The 22,723-nt window shown below is 44.9% G+C and overlaps 1 protein-coding gene across 4 annotated transcripts in view; it reads right to left on the bottom strand.

Annotated features, from left to right (window-relative positions):
* Window positions 1–22,476, bottom strand: part of L3MBTL1 (L3MBTL histone methyl-lysine binding protein 1) — a 62,367-nt gene extending 39,891 nt beyond the window's left edge. For all 4 annotated transcript variants that reach the window (XR_003569543.1, XM_027867130.1, XM_027867131.1 and 1 more), the window contains exons 1-8: window positions 22,419–22,476; window positions 20,216–20,419; window positions 16,397–16,550; window positions 15,646–15,860; window positions 14,892–15,015; window positions 14,380–14,503; window positions 13,751–13,874; window positions 13,008–13,089 (exon numbers count right to left, since the gene is read on the bottom strand). Coding sequence is in view for 3 of the 4 variants with exons in the window: in XM_027867130.1 (XP_027722931.1) it covers window positions 13,008–13,089; window positions 13,751–13,874; window positions 14,380–14,503; window positions 14,892–15,015; window positions 15,646–15,860; window positions 16,397–16,523 (796 nt within the window). In the remaining variant the exon portion in view is untranslated. The remainder of the gene's footprint in view (window positions 1–13,007; window positions 13,090–13,750; window positions 13,875–14,379; window positions 14,504–14,891; window positions 15,016–15,645; window positions 15,861–16,396; window positions 16,551–20,215; window positions 20,420–22,418) is intronic.
* Between the last annotated feature and the right edge of the window lie 247 nt (window positions 22,477–22,723).

Here is a 22,723-nt window from a genome sequence, read left to right as displayed (position 1 = left end):
CATTGCACCACCTGCCCAGAGCCCTTTTTCCACTGTGGCACCTAGAGGCCTCAGACATCTGCTCTTTTCAGTATTACACCACCTTTACTAATTTCCATAATTTGCCAAAGCAAACTCAGCAATTGGTCCTTTCAATGTCCTGGGATACAGGTTAATCCAAGTGACCTGTGGGTACTGAGGGCATTGAAGAGCTCTCTTCTCATCACATCATTTATTTTGGGTTTTACTTCATAAAATCAGAATCCTAGAATTTCAGAGTTGGAGGGAACCTCGGAGGTCATGTAGCCATACCATGGCTGAATGAGAATCTCCTCTACCATACTGCAAGTGGTCATCTAACCTTTGCTTGAAGCCCCTGAGTGAGAGTGACCCTCCTGAGGCAGCCTATTCTACTTCTGGATAACTCAGATCAATCAATAAACATTTATTAGGCCCCTATTGTGTGTCAGGTACTATGCTTAGTGTTAGGGACACACCAAAAGACAAAAGATGGTACCTGCCCTCAAGAAGCTTACAATCTAATGGACTCTACCTGTTCTGAAGTTTTTTATCTCATCAAATTTAAATTTCCCTTTCTCTAATTTCTACCCATTGCTGCTGGTTCTGTCTTCTGGAGCCAATTCTTTGTTAACCATTTTTGTTCCATTTTACTCAGACTGAAGATAATTCTCCTTGACAGGGAAAAAAGAAGCAGAATAAGTTTTGACAAGTTCTGCCTTCTTCCCCTTGTCCTTCATCATGGTCCTACCTACCCTAAGCAACTATCACATATCTTCTTAGTCCTTCCTTATCCTCCCAATAGCTTAAAGTGCCCTTTTTGTTGTTCTTATCATCCACTGGCACCTTCATTTGAAGAATTAAGCTATTATTAAGGCAAGTCAAAAATTCATCAGATATCATATTTTTGGCACGGAGAAAGTTTCATTAGATGACCAGATAGTTGAAATAAGTTCCCAACATTACTATCTCTGTGTATGTATAGTATGTATGTACATACTATATACACATATACATACATACACATATGCACATACACACATTTACATATATGCATACACATTAATGTATATATTAGACATATATACACATATATAATCACTGCTATATTGTGCCTCCATACCAAGTTTGTGATCTATTCTCCATATTTAACTATTTCCTCCTTCTGTCCAAGTGGTCTATACTCTACACCAGCAACAATATCACTTCTGGGACAGCTAGGTGGTGCAGTGGATAGAGCACTGGCCCTGGAGTCAGGAGGACCTGAGTTCAAATCTGACCTCAGACACATAACACTGACTAGCTGTGTGACTCTGGGTAAGTCACTTAACTCCAATTGCCTTGCTTAAGAAAAAAAAAAAATATATATATATACACAAAATTTCTATTTCTATCTCAGCTGATCCTTATTCAAATGTTCTCCACCATTCTTCTCCCTCCAACTTCTAGATTTCCTTAAAAGAGTTTATCTTTTTGATGTAAACGAAGGTATTTTAGGCCTTGGAAAGTCCATTAACATCTTCATGTAGCTTAATCTGCCCTATTTGCCTCTAGAGATTTTAGTTCCTTGAGGGAAGAGCAAGAGGAGATGGTGGTATTAGGCACTGTGCCTCATGTAGAATTTGGAAGAGAGAGCAATAGCCAGGCTGTTTCCCCTGTGTCCAGTTTCTGGGCTTCCACTGGCCTTAGGAACCATTAAGCATCCATCCTTCCTAATGGGAGTGGGGCAACAAGACAGACAAGTGTTTAAGCCTATGATTTTCAAGGTCAACGAGACTGAAAACTGAAAGAGCTGGACACAAGAGGTGCTCCCACACATACAACCTATCTCCTAGAATCAAGGAGTGAATGCAAGTAGCCTCTTCTATACCTGAGTCCGTACAGTTCAGAAGTGAGTGAACCAAACCAAGCCCAGCAAGAGGGAAACGAGTCTTATGGACTTCAAGCCAACACACCTATTGTGGGTTAAGACTGTGTCTCCCCATCCTTTGTGCTTCTCCTGGGATCTGGGGTGTTTACAGTCAGATATAGATTCTGATGGTCGTAGGTCCCAGATTTTGGCTGGGGAGAAAATACACAACACATTGAACAGGGATTTTCCTGTCTGGGAAATAGTTGGACCTGTGATCAAATGGAATGTTTAAACTACATTACATATGAGTGATGCTTCTGTTTTTATTATCCTTTTTCTCCTAATCCAATTAAATGGCTTACTAAATTAATGACCCTTCAAAGCTGACTGACATACCACACTATGAAGAAAGAGAAGTGACCAGTGGCTACAAGGGCATAAGCTACGAGACTGAATACATTTTGCTCCTTAACAGACACATTAAAATCCTAGGAGATATATGAAAGGGCAGAGTGCCAGTGGATATCAATGGCCACCACATACCTGGGTTCTAACAACTTTGGAGGACTTTCTCCTCAAACTGTTCTCTCTTCCTAACTTCTCTGTAGTGAAGGGTACTACCATCCTCTTAGCCAACCATGCTTGCAACCTTGATGTCATCCTCAGTTTCTCAGTCTCACCCTCCCCTATTCCCCCCCCCCAATCTAATCTGTTGCCAAGGCCCATATATTTTACCCTAGTATCATCTCTGGCATATGCCCCCTACTCTTTTCTGACACTGTCACCACCCTGGGGGGCAGACCCTCATCTCCTCACATCTGGAATGATGTAATAGTCTGTGGTCTCCCCACTCCATTCCATTTTCCACTCCCCTGACAAAATGACCTTCCTAAAGAACAAGTCTGACTATGTCACCCCCCCCCATTCAATAAACTCTAACAACTCCCTATCACCTCCAGGATCAAATATAATTCTTTATTTAGAATTCAAAATCCTTTATAACCTGCCCCCTCTCTCCCTTTCCAGACTTCTCGTACCTTTCTCACTTCCATGTACTCTGTGATCCAGAGTCTCTGCCCTCTCCCAAGACCCTTCATTTCTGGGCATTTTCTCTGGCTGTCCTCCATGCCTGGAATGCTCTCCCTCCTCATGTCTCTTGGCTTTCTTCAAGCCCCAGCTAAAGGCTTCTACAGGAAGCCTTTCCCAAACCCCCTTAATTCTAGTGCCTTCCCTCTGCTGATTGTCTCCAATTAGTCCTTTCCGATCAACCATCCAGGCTGTCTTGGGCTGGAAATTTGTTTCACTCTGTCTTTTTGTGGGTTCTGCTGCTCTAGAATTTGTTTAGAGCCATTTTTTTACAGGTATTTGGAGGGGTTTGGGGGGGAGCTCAAGCAAGTCGGTGCTTTCCCTCCACCATCTTCACTTAGTCCTGTCTAGATCTTATTTGCATGTTGTCTCCTTCATTAGACTGTGAGCTCCTTGAGGGCAGGGACCAACCATCTTTCGCCTTTCTTCGTATCTCAGCACAGTGCAGATGCTTAATATCTAACGATTAAGGGTAAAACAACTGACTGCACACTCCCACAGCACCACCTCGTGATTTATAAAAGGCAGCTCATTACAGTTTTCTCTCTTTTTTTTCTTTAGACCTTGTAAAAAAAGTTTTTTTTTTTTTTGTGAGTCTATTTGGTAGTTTCCTGTACCAAATTCCTGTTTGACTAAAACTTTTTGTTTTTCCTTTTTTGCTGCTTTTAGGCTTCACTATCAGTGAACTATCAGTTCAAAAATTTGTTGCTCCTATAGAGATTCCATTCTTTAATAGAACAGCTACATTTCATTCCCCTCTACTTTTATGCTTTTGTTCCTAAATTTATGCCACTGCTGTGTTGCATTGTTTGTTACTACTGGACAGTTGTGGGAACAAGAATTCCAATTTATCATAGTGCTGTGTGCAATTTAAGCAGAGAGCTCAGCAGAATGGATGCAACGAGTTTGAAACACTGGCATAAAGCAGTGAACTTGGAGACACCCAGGGAACTCCTAGTTTTAAGGGTACCCTACTGATGTTGATGACAAGGGTCCCAAAAGCAGCATATATGGTGCTGTGAACAACCTGGGGAGATGCAAAGGACTTATTAAAGCCCTGCCTATGTTCTGCAAATTAGTGGAATTAGTGTTGCTTTCCAGCATCCCTAGAGAGATGAGTTGTTGGAAATACCTAGAAACTGATCACTAGATCTTCCAGTGAGGATAACAAGTTGCTTAAAAGTCTGAAACCCCATGGGAAGAGAAAGATTGTCTATAGATAGACTGGAATGCCTTCGGGGGAGGGGGAAGAGACTGACAGCTATTCTCACAGCAGTGAGAGATGGTCATTAGACTATATTCTTACTGGTGTTGCCGACATTACCCCCCAAGCTAAGAAGCTTTTCAGGGAAAACCCCACATCTACCAGAGGAGGACTCATTTGAGTCCTAGGTAAGACAAGCCAGTGAGATGCTGCAGCACCTGCTGGGGACCGATGTGGATAAGACCAATTTAGAAAAGTCTTCGGGGTCCAGAATTTGATCTCATACTCGGTCTGAATCACAGACCACAATGCTGGAACACTTGCAAAGATTAGACAGGCAACACAGTGGAGCAGTGACTCTGTAGGGAGTCTATGTCCAGTTCATTAATACCTAACAACATAAAGGGGGAAAACCCTCTCTGATTTTGTGCTATTTATGGACAGGCTTCACTGGAAGCTGGGAGTTAGATGATGAAGATGAAGAGATGGATGCTCTGACCCAAGGGAGCCATCGTTTGCTGGATGAGAATCTGTCAGTGCACCCAGCTTGTCCTGAAGGGAAAGAGGGTAGATTGCATATGACTAGTGCCTACAGAGCTCAGAATGATTTGAAGAGAAGACAGAGAATGGGAAAGAGGATTGCAATGAAGAAAAATGCCTTCAACTGGCTCTAAAATACCTTGTCGTGTATAGGCCATGGAGGCCACGTGAGAAACCATCCCTATTACCCCGACCCCAAAGCAGATGTACTTAGAAAGTCTGCTGATACATAGAATGATGAATAGAATGGCCTACACCAGAAAGGCAAAGGGTGGCGGGAACAGAGGACATGGCACCCTGAATGAAGCTAGACCACCAGCAGCAGGACGGGTTGTAGCTGAAGGCAGGGAGAACTGTGTTATTCAATGATGTCAAAACTCAAATAGAAAGAGATATCTGCACATAGCATATTGACTTAGAAAACCACAAATTAGCATTATCTAGGACATGTATTTTTATTTATTTTGTTAAACATTTTTCAATTACATTTTAATATAGTTCTGCACTTGAAGTATTTTGGACTGCCTAAGGGCCTGTGAGTTTGACATTTCTGGTCTAGATAGACATGGACATGCTGAATAGACATGAGAGGCGAACGGAACCCTGGTCTGGCAGAAGCTGATGAAATGGCAATGGGGTTGGGAAGAGGGTGCTACCCAGATTCCAGAGAACCTAAGGAGTGTTTCCCCTACAACCATTCCTGAGTTCATCCCACCTGGACAGAATCCTGGACTTGAAAACTTGTGTTAGAGATCTACTAGCTGTGTGACCATGAGCAAAGTCACTTAACCTCTAGGTACCTCATCTTCCTCAGCTGTAAAATGAGGATGGTCTCCATGGCCTCCAAGGTCCCTTCCAACTCTAAATCCATGATTCTATGATTTAATTGACCTGGTGAACATTCCCAAAGTGTCAGCATTGATCAAGACCAATTACGGCTTATTCAAAATATTAACAGAATAATGGAGACAATGACCCAGGTCACAATCCATGTGGCCCCCTTACCTTGGCAACAGTGCATCCAAAGGAATTTGAATTTGGTGACTCTTAAGTGTCTGAAGAACAGGGGGATTATTTAAGGAGGAAACAGCATAGTGTGTTCTCATTGCAGGAGCAGGATGTGGTGTGTGCTCATGGAGCATGCAAACCAACTTGCTGTTTCAAGAGCCATCTCAGAAGGTTGCCCTCTATGAGACAGAAGACCTTAAAAACCATCTGACCATGCTGATCATGTTAGTCAATAACATCATCATGGCATCCTGTAGTTCACATACCTCCTTCAAAATGGTGGGACAGAAGAAGACTAGAAAGATCCAGATATGTGTACACTCTTGGACTTTTGACCAGTATACCATGCTACAAATTTAAGATGCTTTGGACTATCTGCCAGGTAAGCCACTGGTTTTTAGCTTTGTGCGAAGGATACATTACTAGGATCCCAGTGGCAGAAGACAGCCTTCATGTGCCTAACAAGAGTCTACTAATTTGAGTATATGTCCCCAGGAATCTTTAGGTCACCTATGACTTTTCAATAGCTTATGGAGAAGGTGGTTGGGAACATGACCTACCTAGAGGTATTGGAATACCTAGAGGGTGTCATCATCTTTGGGAAGACTTTTGGAAGAATGTGAAAAAATGAGACAAGAGTGTCACATCAGCTAGAAGATGTTGCCCTGAAGCTGTCAATGAACAAGTATCAGTTTTGCAGCTCCTTTGTTTGGTATGTGTCTCCACAAGCAGTGAATTTTGACCCAGATTAGATAGAAACACTCATTAACTGGCCACATCCATAGACCTTCAAGAGTTAAGAACTTTTCTAGGATTTGGTTACTATCAAAAATTTTGTGAATAAGGTATAGTGGTATAGGTACAAGTATAGAAGAAATGTGTCCTGGAGACTGAGGTCTTTTTTTTTTTTTTGCTAGGCAGTGGGGTTAAGTGACTTGCCCAGGGTCACACAGCTAGTAAGTGTTAAGTATCTGAGGCTGGATTTGAACTCAGGTCCTCCTGAATCCAGGGCTGGTGCTCTATCCACTTCGCCATCTAGCTGCCCTGGGACTGAGGTCTTAATAGAAGTCTCAAAGGAATTAGCATTTAGCATTTCCAGTGGTTACATACAATGTTACAAGAATGATGTTACAGGCTTAACTCCATACCTGTTGATATTTAGAGTCACAGTTGCCTATAAATCTGTCTTTGGAATCTTAGAGAAGACATACTCCCAACCTGGCTGAAGGAGGCCTCCCACTCTAGTTGTGGCCCCAGTTCAGGAAAGTTCTGATGGGTATGACACTCAAGTTCCCTTTCAAGTACTTCAACAATGAGACAGAATTAAGAAATCTTGATGTATTAGGTAACACTTATGATATCAGACCCACAGAAAGTTTTCCCATACTAAGGCAGCTTGGATAAAGCACTGGAGTCAGGGAAACCTGCTTTTGACACTTGCTAGCTGTGTGACCCTGGACAAGTCACTTAACCTCTTAGCCTCAGTTTCCTCATTTGTAAAATGGGGATGATGATAGCACCTATCTCCTAGCATTGTTATGAGGAAACAATGAGATGATGATATATGTAAATCGTTCTGCAAACTTCAAAGTGTTTTATAAATGTCAGCAATTACTAGTAGCTATTAACCAAGAAGATGGATGATTGGATATATGTCATTCAACATAATAGCTCCAAAGAGTGATTAGACCCTGTGAAGAACCATGATTATCTCTCTAAGCACAGAAAAAGCCTTTGACAAAGTATAACACTCATTTGTGCTAAAAACCCTACAAAGTATAGGCATAGAGGAACCTTTGTTTAATAGTATAAAAAGCATCTATCTAAAACCAAAAGCAAGCATCATTTGCAAGAGAGATACACTAAAACTCTTTCCAGTAAACATGGGAGTGAAACAATGATGCCTACTCTAACCCATTGTTATTTGATATAGTTCTAGAAATGCTAGCAATAGCAATAAGACATGGAAAGAAGTTGGGGTAGTTAGGTGGTGCAGTGGATAGAGCACTGGCCCTGGAGTCAGGAGGACCTGAGTTCAAATCCAGCCTCACTAGCTGTGTGACTTTGGGCAAGTCACTTAACCCCAATTGCCTCACCAAAAAAAAAACAAAAAACACAACAAAACAAAAAAAGACAAGAGAAAGAAGTTAAAGGCATAAAGATAGGTAAGAAGGAGATAAAACTATTAGTAACTGCTGATGATATGATGGTATACTTAGAAAATTCTTGGTAATCAGCAAATACACAGATAATAAATATAACTTCAGCAAAGTTGCAGGCTACAAAATAAACCCTCAAAAATCAACTGCATGTCTACATAATAATTACAAAAACCCAAGAAGCAATAATAATAGGGAAATCCTATTCTAAATGACTACAAAATGCATAAAATCTCTGGGGTCTGATCTACCAAAGCTCACAAAAGACTTGTACAGATTCAGTGACAAAGTGCTCCTTGAAGAAATAAATAACAATTTAAATAGCTGGAGGAATATTCAGTGCTCATGGCTAGGTTGTGCCAATATAATAAAAATGACAATGCTACCAAAGTTAATTTACACTTTTAATACTGCATCAATCAAATTACCTTATAGATATTTTATAGAACTTGATAAAAATATTAACAAAATTCCATTTGGAAAAATGAAAGATCTAGAATATCAAGGGAAATGAAGAAAAGAGGTGGGGGCAAAGGGGTAATAGTACTTCTAGACTATATCATAAAGCAGCAGTCATCAAAACTGTTGTAGATCAATACAACAGACTAGACCAGGGTAAATCAGAAACAATGGAACTCAATAACCCAGTTTTTAATAAAGAGGCCCTGTGAAGAGATACATCACAACCACCTACTGCCCTACTGAGAAGTTGGGTTAGCAGGAGGACGAGAGTGATGGATAGTTAGTGAAGAAAAGAGTCCATTCTTCAATTGTAGAGAGTCTCTCAGAGGAGGAGAGTAGCTTGGGAGTCAGCTGAGTTTATTCTGGACTTAGGGCGACTTCTCTCCAGAGGGAGGGAAGAGGAAGTCTAGCCCAGAAGAAGCCTCTTACCCAATATCCCAACTCTGCCAGAAGGCTACCAGGAAACCTGGAGATAGAATTAGTCACCTTGGGCCATCTACATGCTCAGGATAGGGACTGCAGGCCAGCAGGCCTGAGGATGCTGATAGTCAGCATGTGTACCCTACAAGTTACGACCACAGTGGAAGTGCCAGGAGTGTTGGGCTAGTGCCCAAGTTAATTAATGATACTTCAGTTGCAATAGTGGGGGAGTGGTTCCCCATGTAGCTAGAGAGCATGTAATGTGTAACTTTGAAGACCTAGGTATCAGTTATGCAGTATGCTTTTAATGCTGCATGATGCTTTGTTGATAAACATGCTGATATGCTAGGGCTCACAGGCTATTGTTATATGTGTCTATATTACTCCTGCATCTAACCTCTGTGACACGTATTAATTGCACACAACCCTGTGATGGGATGCTCAGTGCTATGTATTTCATGACTTTTCTCCTGGGTCTACTGATTGTAGAGTTATCATAAATGTTATTCTTTTTTTTTAAAACATGTACTCATGCTTGCTGCATCCAATTCTAATAGGTTAAAGGTGAAAGACCTGCATAAATACTATACAGGGTAGCTGGGATAATTACCTGTAGCTATGTCATAACAAATTGATAGATGTTTATAATGAACGTAATTGATAAATGCTTATAATGTATGCTCACGGGTGTCTCAAATGTACTTCACGGAATTTGTAGAAGCAATAACTTTTTTCACTGGAAGCAAGCAAAAGAATGCAACAGAAGGCAGTTTAACCCCTTGTCAGGCCACCGTCCATTAAACTTAAGCTCCTTGAGGGCAGGGATTATCTTTTGCCTTTCTTTGTATACCTACCACTTAGCACAATTCCTGGAACATAGCAGGTGCTTAAAAAGTTCTTATTGACTGACTGACATCCTGACATAGCTTCTATCTGTATAGAAGGCAGATGGATAATGGTGATATTGGATGCAGAATCATGCATGCACTTTTGAAGGAGGAGAGAAGAGAAACATGGGTTCCCACCTTCATGCTCCAAGTCAAGAGACAAATTCTACTGGCCCTGGCAACCTTAGAAGCTTTCAAGCATCAACCCTTCCTAACAAAGGCAGGCTTCAAGGATAGATAAAGTAGCAGACTTTAATAGTGAAAGAAAGTATGAAAGTGGAAAGAACATCGGAGTCATAGGATCCAAGTTCAAATCTCACTTCTAACACTTCCTAATTGTGAGGCTGGGCAAGTTACTTGGGTCTCACTTATTAAATTACTTAACAATTTAAAATTAATAACCAATATTAACAACTGTTTTATTTAATTATTAATAATTTATATCAATATTGATGAATGTTTCTTAATAATTACTTGATAATTAAAAATTAAATTCCTTAATAAATTACTCACTTACTTCCTCGCCTATTAAATGAGGGGTTTGGACTGGGTGCCTTCTAAAGCCTTTTCCTTCCAGTTCTAGGTCAATGGCCCTATGAGTAGAGACTGAGATAGACAGAATAAGCAAGCTTCTGCTCGCTAACACAGGTTTTCTTCAGCACTGGGTAAGGGCTTAAATAGCCTTTCGTGTGCTTGAGTGAATAATACAGAGGCAAATGGCCCAAACCAACGCTAGCAGAAAGGAAAGGGGTCTTCTGGATTTCAATCCTCTGCACTTACAGTGAATTAAGACTCACAAAATGAGTCCTAGGTGTCTCCCTACACCATGTGCTGCATCTGGGAGCTGGGGCATTTATGGCCGGATACTGTTTCTATATTTAAGGGATGAAGACACGGGCTGGGGAAAAAACAGATGCTAAACTGCATTTCCTGTCAGGAGCTGGACACGGGATTGAAGAGAATGTTTTTGTTGTTGTTCAGTTGTTTTTGACTTTCTGTGACCTCATTTTGGAATTTTCTTGGCAAAGCTACTAGAGTGGCTTGCCATTTCCTTCTCCGGCTCATTTTACAGATGAGGAAACTGAGGCCAACAGGGTTAAGTGACTTGCTCAAGGTCACACAGCTAGTACATGTCTGAGGCCAGATTTAAACTCGGAAAGATGAGTATTCCTGATTCCAAGCCCAGCACATTACCCACTGCACCACCTTGCTGCCCTTCAAATGGAATGTACATGCTGCCTATGTTTTAAGTAATTAACATTTCTGTTTTTATTGTTTTTTTTTTCTAATTCAATGAAAACTGTTTACTAAATTAATGAACTTTTGTGGATGAAGCCAAGGGGAGTGATCAGTGTATGAGAGCGAGAGCTGAGAGATTCATTCTTCAATATGTTAAGAATCTGGTGGGGCAGCTAGGCAGCATGGTGGATAGAGCACCGGCCCTGAAGTCAGGAGGACCTGAGTTCAAATCCAGCCTCACACCAAACACTTGACACTTACTGGGCAAGTCACTTAACCCCAACTGCCTAAGCAAAAAAAAAAAAAAAAAGAAAAAGAAAAAGAATCCGGGAGAAGGAAAACCCAGAACGGAGAATCAGTAGATATGAACAGCCTTCACACAAATGGCTCCTGCTGATGGCCTTGGAGGACCAGGCAGCTGGCTTTTCACTCCTATGTCATTGCCAACGTTCATAATAATATTCTACTTTTCTCTTACATTTTCTGTTCCATTCGAATCAGGTATACCCTTACAGAGCCATATTCCATGAAAAACCATCCCACCAAGTTTCGATGATACCTCGAAGGTTGAATTTGTTTCCTTGTATGGATTTTTTCAGTTCACCATATTTATCATCTATAGTTTTCCCATAGATATCTGAGACCAGATAGATGTTTTAGTGCTAACTTCGTTCTTAGATATTATTTACCACAATACTGTACTGGCTCCAATATAGCTTGGCAGATTACATATAAACATATGTATGTAATTTTTTTCCCTTTTTCAGTTTAAAGCCCTCATGCTTATATTTGTAAATTCCAGGCAAATATATATATTTATTGGTCTCATTAGGAATGCTCCAAACAGGGCCAAGGGTCCATCATTCCTAATGGTGTAAGCCATGGTCAAAATCTCGATTCTGTCCTCAGTTACCACCTTAACCAGCTTTTTCACTTCCCAAACTGACCCTCCCTTGAAGCCCCCACCATTAATTTGGCAACTAGGATGAAAATACTACCAATGATCTTAAGGAATTCTATTTCTTACCTAGGACTTCATAATTCTGAAAATTGAACAAATGTACCTATTCGCTCAAGCTACAAACGCACATCCAGTGCAGTGCAGTCTCACAATGCACTCAGTCATGGATGATTACGCTCATGTGCCACCCTGTCAAACTGATGACAATCAATGACAGGCAGGACCTGGACAGAGCTACTTGATACTTCTAGCACATGGGGACAATGGGGGACAGAAGGTTTAAACCTGAAGTAAGCCAACAGAATAGCATGAAATAGATGAAGCTTGGAGTATATGTGACTTTCTGTGAAAACTATAGTTTCTCATGTGAGAAGTTTAATTCTGTTCCTAAAAAAAGTTAAATTGTGCTTTCTTCCCCCTTTCTGATCACCTTCATTCATCCTGTATATATTGTCTATGCACCTACTTATTTACATGTTGCCTCCCCCATTAGACTGTGAGCTCCTTGAGGGTAGGGACTGTTTTTGCCTTTCTTTGTATCTGGGTGGTAAGCATAGTTTCTGGCACACAGTGAGTACCTAAAAGAAATGCGTGTTGACTGACCAATTAAAACCATTCTTGTGGAGGCTAGATTGCCAAAGACTAGGTTGGAGAAACAAGCATCCTGGAGAAGCTGGGGGTGGGAAGTGGGAAATGGGGAAGACCCAGAGCCAGACACAGTTTTATAAAAAATAATCCCACCTCCTCCTCCAACTCACACATAAGGTAATGAGATGGGAATGAAAGGGGAAGGGAATAAGCATTTATTAAGCACCTACTGTGTGCCAGGCATTGTGCTAAGAACTTTGCAAATATTATCTCATTTGATCCTCAACAACCTTAGGAGGTAGGTGCTATTTTATCCCCATACATCATCCCTACTTGAGGAAACTGAGGCAGATAGAGGTTAAGTAACTCGCCAAGGGTCACACAACTAGGAAGGGTTAGAGGCTGGATTTGCTGACTCCAGGCCCAGGGCTCTATCCACTGTGCCACCTGGCTGCGAGTAGCTGGTCTGGGGCTGTGCAGCACTGTTTCATCACAGTTTCACAACAGATAAATCTACTCATATACATTCATGATAAACATTCTTGTCTACAGACACACTGCCACCCATGTGGGCTCGCTGTTCCTGCACACACAGGTACCATACCAGGCTGGCTACTCCATTCCTCACTTTCAGGGGTGTCAGCAGTGGGCTCGGCCTCTAGGCTCTTCCGTTCTTCTTGTTTCTCCTGTGGAAGATAAGCCTCTTCCCAGTTTCTAGGTTGAAGTCTCTGCCCCAAGTGAAACTTGTCAGCTTAGCCCCCGAGATGCGCTTTCAAACATGTACTACCCAAAGAGCTTTGGATCAGTGAGCAGCCACAGATGGGAAAACTAAGGCCTCAAACACATTCGGTGTGCTGGGCTCAGGCCAGGCTCCCAGCCGCTAGCATGGGAGCAAACTGGACAACCCTGTCTCTCCTTATTCCTCCCCAATGCCCCACCCTCACTTGTCCTCAGCACCCTCAAACCTCCAACACACACACTTCTCTCTCCCCTTCAGGAAGGAGCTGTGTGCCTCAGTAGCTGCTGCTACCCAGGCCTGTAACGTCCTCTTCCAACAGACTTTGCTGCCACTGTTACTCAGGTGAGCCCAAGGACTCAGAGGATGCCCATCCTATAGACGTTCCCATCTTCTCACCAAGCCAAGCTATCAGCTCCCTGACAACAGGGGTGGCTCTGGTCCAATTGTCCCCGCCCCCACTCCCCAGCCCATGGACCCATACACAGCGAGGACTCTAATAAGTATCTTCACAAATGGACGAAGGCACGTGCGGCATCGTGGGCCCTCCAGTCCCCGCCTGGGTCACCACCCTCATCATCTTCTTCATCTCCCCAGACCTTTCTTCCTACCAGAGGTTCAGACTCGGATTCCTCCTCAGAGGGGCTCTGGTACTCCTTCCTCTTCCTTTTCTTCACAGGCTTCAGGAGCTCAGATGTGTTGGTGCTGCCCCCCGAGTTCTCCACAATCACAGACCTGAAGGAGGAAAGAAGAAACAGGGAGACCTGAGGGAAATGAGGGTCTTATCTTTCTCCACAGGGCCCACCCCAGGTCTCGAGTTCTTATCCCCTCAAAATACAGACACCGGGGGCTGCCTTCCTACCCATCTCAACCAACTCCCTCCAGGATCCAGTGAACCACATGTCAACATGAATGAATGAATGGAAAAACATTTATTAAGAACTTACTACATGCTAAGCACAGGGATCCAAATACTTTGTAGAATTTTCCTGCTTTTGAGAAGTTTATGTTCCAAAGGAGAAGACCACACATACAAGGGAGAGGAGGCCAGAGGGGCCTTGGTTTCCTAACCACTGAGCTGGGGGCAATCTCTGGCTGATGACATAGATGTTTGAAAGGTTCCCTGGTGGCCCTGAAAAGCCTCCCACTCAAAGAGGCGCTACAGGCCAAGGGATCTCGTATTCCCCAGCCTGAGATGGGGGAGCCTTTTACCCCACCCGCAGGTCCCCATTCCCCTTACCGTTCTTTGAATTGTCGATGGCATTGCTCGCTGCAGAAACCCCTGATTTGCCCTGATACATTCTGACGCCCACACATGTGGCAATGGCCCAAAGTTTCCTCATCCTGGCGCCCCTGAGGGCATTCTACATCAGGACCAAAGGATGTGAGGTGGTTAGGGTCCCATAGCTCCCCACTCCATTCCTGGTCCTTGGGACCTCAACCCACAGGTGTCTCTGCCTCCCTCCCTCCTCTAGGGTAAAAGGTGAATTTGGAGAGCTCTTGAATTCAATTGCCCAACCTCCCCTTCTACTCACCCCACCCCCAAATGCGCCCCGCCCCTCCCACCCTGGACCTCTGATTTAAGCCCAGGGGGATCCCAATAACAATGGATCCCAGGAAAAGGGAATCTGGACCTGGGCCACAAGCCTTCCTGGGAAGGACCCCCACAAAAACCCCCTGCTTAGGGGTAGACAGAGCCTCTATCCTCTTCTCTGGCCCGAGGCCCAGAACTCAGCCTGGGGAATGCCCTACCCTGCATCTGGGAGGCAGCATCACCCACTGGGCCCTGAGGGTCCGAGTCTTCCCGGAGCAGCTCTGGGGAGGTTATCTTGTCTGTGCCCACCACCTTCAGCGTCCCATAGTCACTGATCCGCAGCTGGTAGAGAGAGAGGAGGGTGAGTCGGCTCCAGTCGGCCCTCTTCACTCTTGTTCCAGGCTTAACAAGAGTAACAATCCCCCTTCTCCCACCTTCATGCCGGCAGACGCCTTCATGCAATGGAAGGTCCTGGGGGGATGGGGAGAAGGCCTAGAGGGGGCTCCCAGAAAAAGAGCAACAGTCTAGGGTTCAGAAACTGAGTATGTGGGGGATGGCCGGGGTATGTGGAGAATGCCCTTGTAAACACCTCTGCCCTTCCTCTGGGCCATATAAGGGACAAGGAGAGGTGTTCTACCCAGCCTTTCCTCTTTCAAGTTGGGATCACAGAGTCATAGCTCAGGGCTGGAAGGGACCTCAGAAACCACCTAGTCCAACCCCCTCATTTTAAAGATGAGGAAACAGAGAACGGGGAGCTTAGGTGACCTGCCCACAGTTCTACTGGTGTTGTGTCAGGAGGGTAGATTTGAACCCAGCTCCTCTAATTCCAATGCCAGCATTCTTTACATTGTATCCCATTGATATCACACCATAGTGGGCTTAGCCACCTCCCTCAGAAAGGCCTCCAGGCTTCCCCGCCACCATGGTGGCCACCATGGTGGCTGAGGATACTTTCCTTACATACTGACTGACCCGTAGGTTGCTCCCAGGTAGGGAGGTTGCCCCATCCTTCCACTCAAGCACTCGGACAGTGTTGCCAGCCTGTCCTGAACTGAGCTGGGGGAGGACCGTGGCTGTGACAGGCTCGCTGCCTGGGACCCGCTCTGATCCTCCTGCACGTGTGGACTCTCTGGGGAACCGTGGGATCTCTAAGGTATTGGTGGGGAGGCTGATGGTTGTGGTGTTGGCTGAGAGAAGAACATAGATAGAGCGTGAACAGGCCCCCAGAGACGTAAACTGATGTCCTAAGCCCCATTTCCTCCATGTCCCACCACATTCCCTCATGTTGGGAGCTGGTGGGGATTGTCACACAGGGTTGAAATACCATTTATCCCAATCACCTCTTGCCCACTAGACAAAGTCTGGGAAGAAAGGGTCCTCCAGACCTGGCCTGGAGATCTCTAGTCGAGATGCGTCCAGGGACTCAGGGAGCCCAAAGAGGGTGAACTCAGGTCATCCCAGGGCTGGCCTCCCAGATCCCTGGCCCCTCTGGTAGAGATGGGGGGACCTCAGAAGCAGAGGAAAGAGAGGGATTCCAGGAGCACTGGGACCCTAGATATATTCAGGGAAGTCAGACAACATAGCTGGAATTGGCATGTGTGGCTCCTTGTCTGACTAGTGGGAGGTTCTTTCTAAGCTCCCACCCTGCCGTGAGTCATTGGAGGACAGAGGAAAGGCAGTGATGGGGCCCCAGGCTGGCTGAGGACTTGGGGCCCAGGGGCACCTGGGATGATGAATGTGGTGGCTGGCAGGTGGCCAGTGCTGTCGTTGGCAACCAGGTGGACGCTGACCTCCCCAGCAGCAGTGCCCTTCAAGGTCCTCAACATCTCCATCTCTACTCTCCCATCCATGGGCCACACAAGGGCCCCACCAGCCACCTACACATAAGACCCCCAACAGAAAAATGACCATTAGTTCAACAGAAAGCAGGCCCAAGAAGAGGTTTAAGCTCTAGAAAATGAGTTTCCCCAAAGATGGGCCTGACTCATCCCTGTTGGCTCTTACCATAGGTACATTTATCACAGCATGTTGGAGTTCAAGAAAAACTTGTTCAGCCTAGTGGTGTCCCGCCCCAAGAAGGCCCCCTGGCCTGCCTGGGGAAAATCCACACAGGCCAGTTCTCCAAATCCCAGGCCTATCTAGCTCAAGGATCAGGTGACGAAGCAAAGGTGTGCATAGGGACCTTCAAAACTGTTTGAAGACCCTGGGTCTGGGGAAAGAGGGAGAGGGTAGGAATCCATACCCATATTACAGAATTATAGTTGCACCGCTAGAAAGGACCTTGGAGGCATTGTATCCAACTCCCTCACTTTGCAGATGAGGAAACTGAGGCCCGGAGAGGCTAAATAATTTGTCCTACATCACACAGGTAAGAGAAAGGTAGGATTTCAACTCTGTTCCTCTGACTCCAGAGTCAGTTTTCTCCGCTCTGCATTAGGAAAGAAGCATTGAATACTATTCAATATTCAATATTCAATCCAATAGAACAAAGACACTCACAGGAAGAATCTCTGATATAACTAGTTGTACTTGGACACCATGTAATTAGGAGCAAGGCACCCTGCTCTGAGGTTACATTTCAGGAGGGATGCTGAAAAGCTGTAGCAAATCTAAAGGATAATGGTCAGGATGGGGAGGCAGGAGATCACATCATGAGGGAATTAGAACTGTTTAGCTGGAAGGGGACCAGACATAGGGCGGGGGTGGGGTTGGAGGGTTGGGGGGAAGGTAGATGTGATTACAGTCTTCCACAGCTCAAGGACTATTAAGACATAGAGGGATTGGATTTGTCCTGCACGGTCCCAAAGGGCAGACTGAGGTCCAATGAGGAAAATTACAGGGAAGCAGATGTCCATAAGGAATGTTTTTTTAAACAATTAGAGCTGTCCAGCAATGGAATTGGGCTGCCTCATGTTACTTACCGTCTGTGTGACCCTGGCAAATGCGCAGGTTGCATTAAATGACCTTGGGGGTAGTTTCCAATTCTAACTCTGTAGACCTGTGGCTCTCCATCATGGACAGTCTTTGGGAAGGGGCTGCGTGATTGTCAGAGAAAGTGTAAAAGGGAGGCATGCTTTGGACCAGATGGTCTCTGAGGTCTCCTCTAGATTTCAGATTCCACCATGGTGGAGTGGATGAAAAGTCTCAAAGCCAAGAGGGCTGCAGTTCAAGTCCCACCTCTGACAACTTCTGGTTGTGTGACCTTGGACAAGTCAATTACCTCTTTGTGCCACAGAAAACTTCTAAAGACTATGTAAGTTGCGGAGAAGGTGCTGACCTGCTTCGTAGAAGGAATTTTCTCACCTGGGAGTTCCTTATACCAATGAAATCACAGGTTTGACTTCTATGAAGTAACCTGCTCAGACCCCTAGGGTGAAGCTAGGCCTTGGCCAAGGCCTTTGGACTCTGAGACCTTCCTACAACATGATCTCCTTCCCTACTGCCTGCCTAGCTGGCTATAAGTCAACAAGCATTGGGAAGAGAGTGACTGGTCTCCATTAATGACAGCAGACTAGAGCTACATCAGCCTGGGCCAGGTAAGGTTAAGCTCACCATGCAGGGAGTGTCACGAACAGGAGGCCAAGGAAGTCAACCCTTGTCATATGTGTTTAAAAAATAGGGGCAGGGGCAGCTAGGTGGTGCAGTGGATAGAGCACCAGCCCTGAAGTCAGAAGGACCTGAGTTCAAATCCGGCCTCAGACCAAACTTACTAGCTGTGTGACCCTAGGCAAGTCACTTAACCCCAATTGCTTAAAAATAAAAAATTAAAAAAAAAATAGGGGCAGCTATGTGGTGAAATGGATAGAGCATCGGTCCTCGAGTCAGGAGGACCTGAGTTCAAATCTGGCCTCAGATATATAATACTCAGTAGCTGTGTGACTCTGGTCAAGTCACTTAACCCCAATTGCCTTCACCAAAAACAAAAACAAAAAAACCTCTAAGTCCCAACAAACCCAAATCATTATTAACCTGAAGCCAAAAGAAATACAAAGAGACTGAAACTTCTTCCCCAAGAAAAGAAAGGCAGATAGAAAGCACGGTGGATAGTGCTCTTGGGATAGTGAATAAGCAGACTTGGGACACAGGAAGACCTGAATTCAAATCCTATCTCAGTCACTTACTCTCTGTGTGATCCCTGGGCAAATCACTAAACCTCTCCCACACTCAGTTTCCTCATCTGTAAAATGGGGACAATAGTAATAGCACCTTCCTTTCCAGGGTTATGGCAAGGACCAAACAAATGTGTAATTCACTTTATAAATTGTAAGTGTTAGCTATACGGAATTCTGACTTCTAAGCAGATCCTGATCAGCTCCTGGGGCACAAAAATCCCAGTAGGGAAGAAAGCCTGGCCCTGGCTGTTGAATGTTCCTGATTCAACTCTAACCCGGTCTCTACGTTTCTAGGGAAGTTAGCAGCAGCAGCAGCAGCATCCCTGGGGATGAGCCTTATCAGACTCAAGCAGTTACAAATCAGCAGGGACACTGTGTAGCAGAGAACAGAAGAATAATTACCCTCAGGGAGAAAACTGTTCATTTTTTTAAGTGAATGGATTTTTTTCTAAGGTACTAGTTAACATTCTAGAAAGGCATTTAAGTATAAATGGTACACGGGTACCTTGAAAAGTAATTTGCTTCCCCAAACAAGCAGTTTAGATAAGTGTATCATAAACAGATTCTCAGGAGGCAGAGGGGAACAGTGGAGAGAGATGCCAAATTTGGAGTGAGGGGACTGAGTTCAAATCTCATCTATTCCACCAACTCAGTGTATAAACTGAGAAGTCACTTTCCTTTCCTGAGTCTCAGTTTCTTCACCTATAAAAGGACAAGGTTAGACCAGACTAACCCTTCCAGATCTAAATCTATGCTATTATGATTTGGCAGTAACTCCATGTGCATTTATTAAGTGCCTACTACATGTTAAGCACTCTGTTACATTCCTGGGAAACAGAGACAGAAATGAAACCCCATGCCTCCAGTTTACCCTCTACTGGGGTGAACCAACACACATGCAGATAAATCAGTACAACATACATACAAAGGAATGGGGAGGGGGAAGTTTCGAGGGGAGAGACCTAAAAAACAGGGTTGGAAAGAACAAAGGTCATCAGCACTGCGCCATGTCCCTTAAAGGAGCTGGGGATGTTCAGAAAATGTACAACAGCATCATCCAAGGGACAAGGCCTTTTCATCCCCCTTCCAGATGGGGAGGGGCAGCCTTTGAGGGACAGTCGAGACTCTAGAGTCATGAAAGGGTGATGGGGAGAAGAGGGAGTTGTTCATCAAATCCCAGATTCTTCAAGGGGGCTCAACACAAACTTGAAAGAGGTAAATTTAGGACAAAGCAAAGGAAGTCTGACCATCCACAGCAGGGAGTCAACTTATGGAACATGTTATCCCAAGAGGGGGGATAGGCTGTACAGATATAATTAGCTTTAAATAAAGTCACAGAGGACAGATTTTTTAAAATGGGAAGTTAGGAATCTCTGGCCATCTCTTTCCCCAACCCCCATTAGGCTGGCATAAAAATAAAATAAACAGACCTTTTTCTGCCAACTGTCAGAGCTTTGACAGATACAGAATTCGAGTGCAGGAACCAGAGGCCTGATTTTGATGCATCAAGTAGGAACTCAATAAATATGCATTAAAATGAATTCTTATTTATCTTTAACTCAGACCAGTAACAGGATCTTGGAATAAGTGAAATCAGGGAAGGCTTCCAGGAGGAAGTGGTGTCATACTTGGACCTGGAAGGAAGGCAAAGATTACAAACAATTGAGATGAAGATGGGTTGGGCCACTCTTCATTCACATTACTCCCTTCTCAGGTACTCTAGGCACCAGACTTAAGGTTCCCCTTTACTTTCCCATTTCCTTGCTCCCAGTTGCCTAAGTCTAGAAGGGCCTCTCCCAAACCACTCCAATGCTGGAAATTCCTTTAAAGTTCAATTCTAGGAAGCCTTCCCTGATACATTGACTCAGTTCTGTCCTAAGACCTCACAAAACATTTTACTTTGCGCCTCCCATGCTTTAATCATATATTATTTGCTGTTATTTTGTATTCTAGTTATTAGTATCATAGATTCAGTGCTGTAACAGACCTTCAGGGACCTCAAGTCCAACTACTCATTTTACACTGGTAGAAATTAAGGCTTTGAGGTTAGGTGACATAATCAAGGTCACAGAGTAAATGGCAGACCCTAGGATGTGAACCCAGGTTGTCTGAATCCAAATTCAGTATTTTTTTTCCCCCACTGCAACCTACCTGCCATATTTGTGTATTTATCACACATGACTGGTTTACAAAGTAACAACTTTTTGGAGCCTCAGTTTCTTCATCTGTAAAATGGGGATGATAACAGCATTTCCCCCCTCAACCAGTGTCGTGAAGTATTTTATATAACAGGTTTTAAGCCTGGAGGACCTATATAAATATTATAATTATTATTATTGAAATATGAGCTCCAGAGGCACAGTAGTGTCCCTGTTTTCTCTAAACTTTGTATCTCCTCCAGAGCCTGTTTAAAAAATGTTTAATGAATTGAATTGTCTCCCCCAGTAGGCTGTGGGCACTCACAATGCAGTGACGGCATCCTAACACAAATGGGGGACCATAGTTCCCAAGGTTTCTGGGACAGTCCGGATTTTAAGAAAAGAAAGTTTACTTTGATCTTCTTACAGAAGAGATATCCATGCATCAGGATTTGGTGGAGAAAATACTGTCCCTTTACCTACAGGACTCTTTCACCTGCTGACAAGGCCAAGGCCACACAGCAGGGGCACAGGAAAGATTCGGTGCTTTTTGCTGATGAGGATGGGGGGGGTGGCCCTTCAAACCCGGCTGTGGACAGGCCCCAAACCTCTGCTCTTATCGCTCAGCATACATCTGGTCTTCTCTTCAGTCCCTCCCATTTCTATCCCTCTCTCCGCTAAAAATATCAGGGACCCTTCCCCTTCTTTTGCCCTCCCCCTCCCCCCCCCCCCCGCCAAAGGGAGATAGCCGCCAACCCCCCCCCTTGCAGGCTCCCGGCCCTGGGTCAGCACCTCCAGCCGCGCTCTGCCCTGCGTGCTCTGCGGGGACAGCTCCTGAGCCCGTGCAGGCGCCCCGGGCTCAACTCCAAGCTCGCCAGCCCTCGCCCACCCGGAGCCTCCGCCCCCGCCCCGCCTTTGCAGCCCTGGCTCCGAGCCGTTGTCATCCCGAAACCACTTTACTTTTTTTAAAACATCAAAATGGCGGAATTCTTTTTATTCCTGTCCCCCCCGACACAGATCTCATTTTCCTTTCCCAGATAAAAAATCAATGAAAGGGGGAAAAAAAGTAAGTTTGGGAAATGACCCATTTTCCAGAAAAGGAAAAATCTGCCTTCTCTGGCCCCTTCCTCCTCTGCATTAATTAAAACTCTTAATTGGTTGCATTAAAAAAAAAAAACCAACACACCCAAACTCTCCCTGGTTAGCCAGAAAACGCCCCGAAAACAGGCCCAGCCCCCCCTCCCCTTCCCGCCCCGCGAGGCAGCCAAACCCACTTCCACAGGGATTTTCTCGAACATCTTCATCCCCCCCCTTGCAAAAGACGTGCCCACGGAAGGCGGTCCACTTGGCCGAGGCCGGAGCGGGGGCTGCTCAAAAACCCCTGCCCTGCACGCAAAAGGGGAGTCGAGGCCCGGGAGCCCGAGAAGCCCCTCCGCGAGCTGCATTTTGATGATTTAAAGAGGTTTATAAATTACTTTCTTATCTGATTCCTTACCTACAATAACCAGTCTGTGGTCACTGAACGCTGAGCCTGCGGCTTCCCCAGGCTGGGCGCGCGCCTGCGCGCACAGGGGGCGGACCCGCCTCCTCTGCAGAAACGTACGGGCGAGAAATTGACAAGCGAAGCATATTTAATATACACTGAGCTGGGGCGGGGGCCCAGCGCAGCGCGGAACCCCCGCCCTCAGCCTGGGCTGCTTGCAAAATGTAAACCTTCCATTAGAACGAAGGGACCAGTGGAAAAGATGGGCATCAGTTCAGCCGTCTGGGTGACGAGATCGGAGAGATTGCAAAGCATAT

Source organism: Vombatus ursinus, unplaced genomic scaffold (assembly GCF_900497805.2).
Source record: "Vombatus ursinus unplaced genomic scaffold, bare-nosed wombat genome assembly UNPS02014785.1, whole genome shotgun sequence".
Classification (NCBI taxonomy): Eukaryota; Metazoa; Chordata; class Mammalia; order Diprotodontia; family Vombatidae; genus Vombatus; species Vombatus ursinus.
Note: the sequence above shows the minus strand (reverse complement) of the source record. Positions and strands in the feature narration are given on the sequence as shown.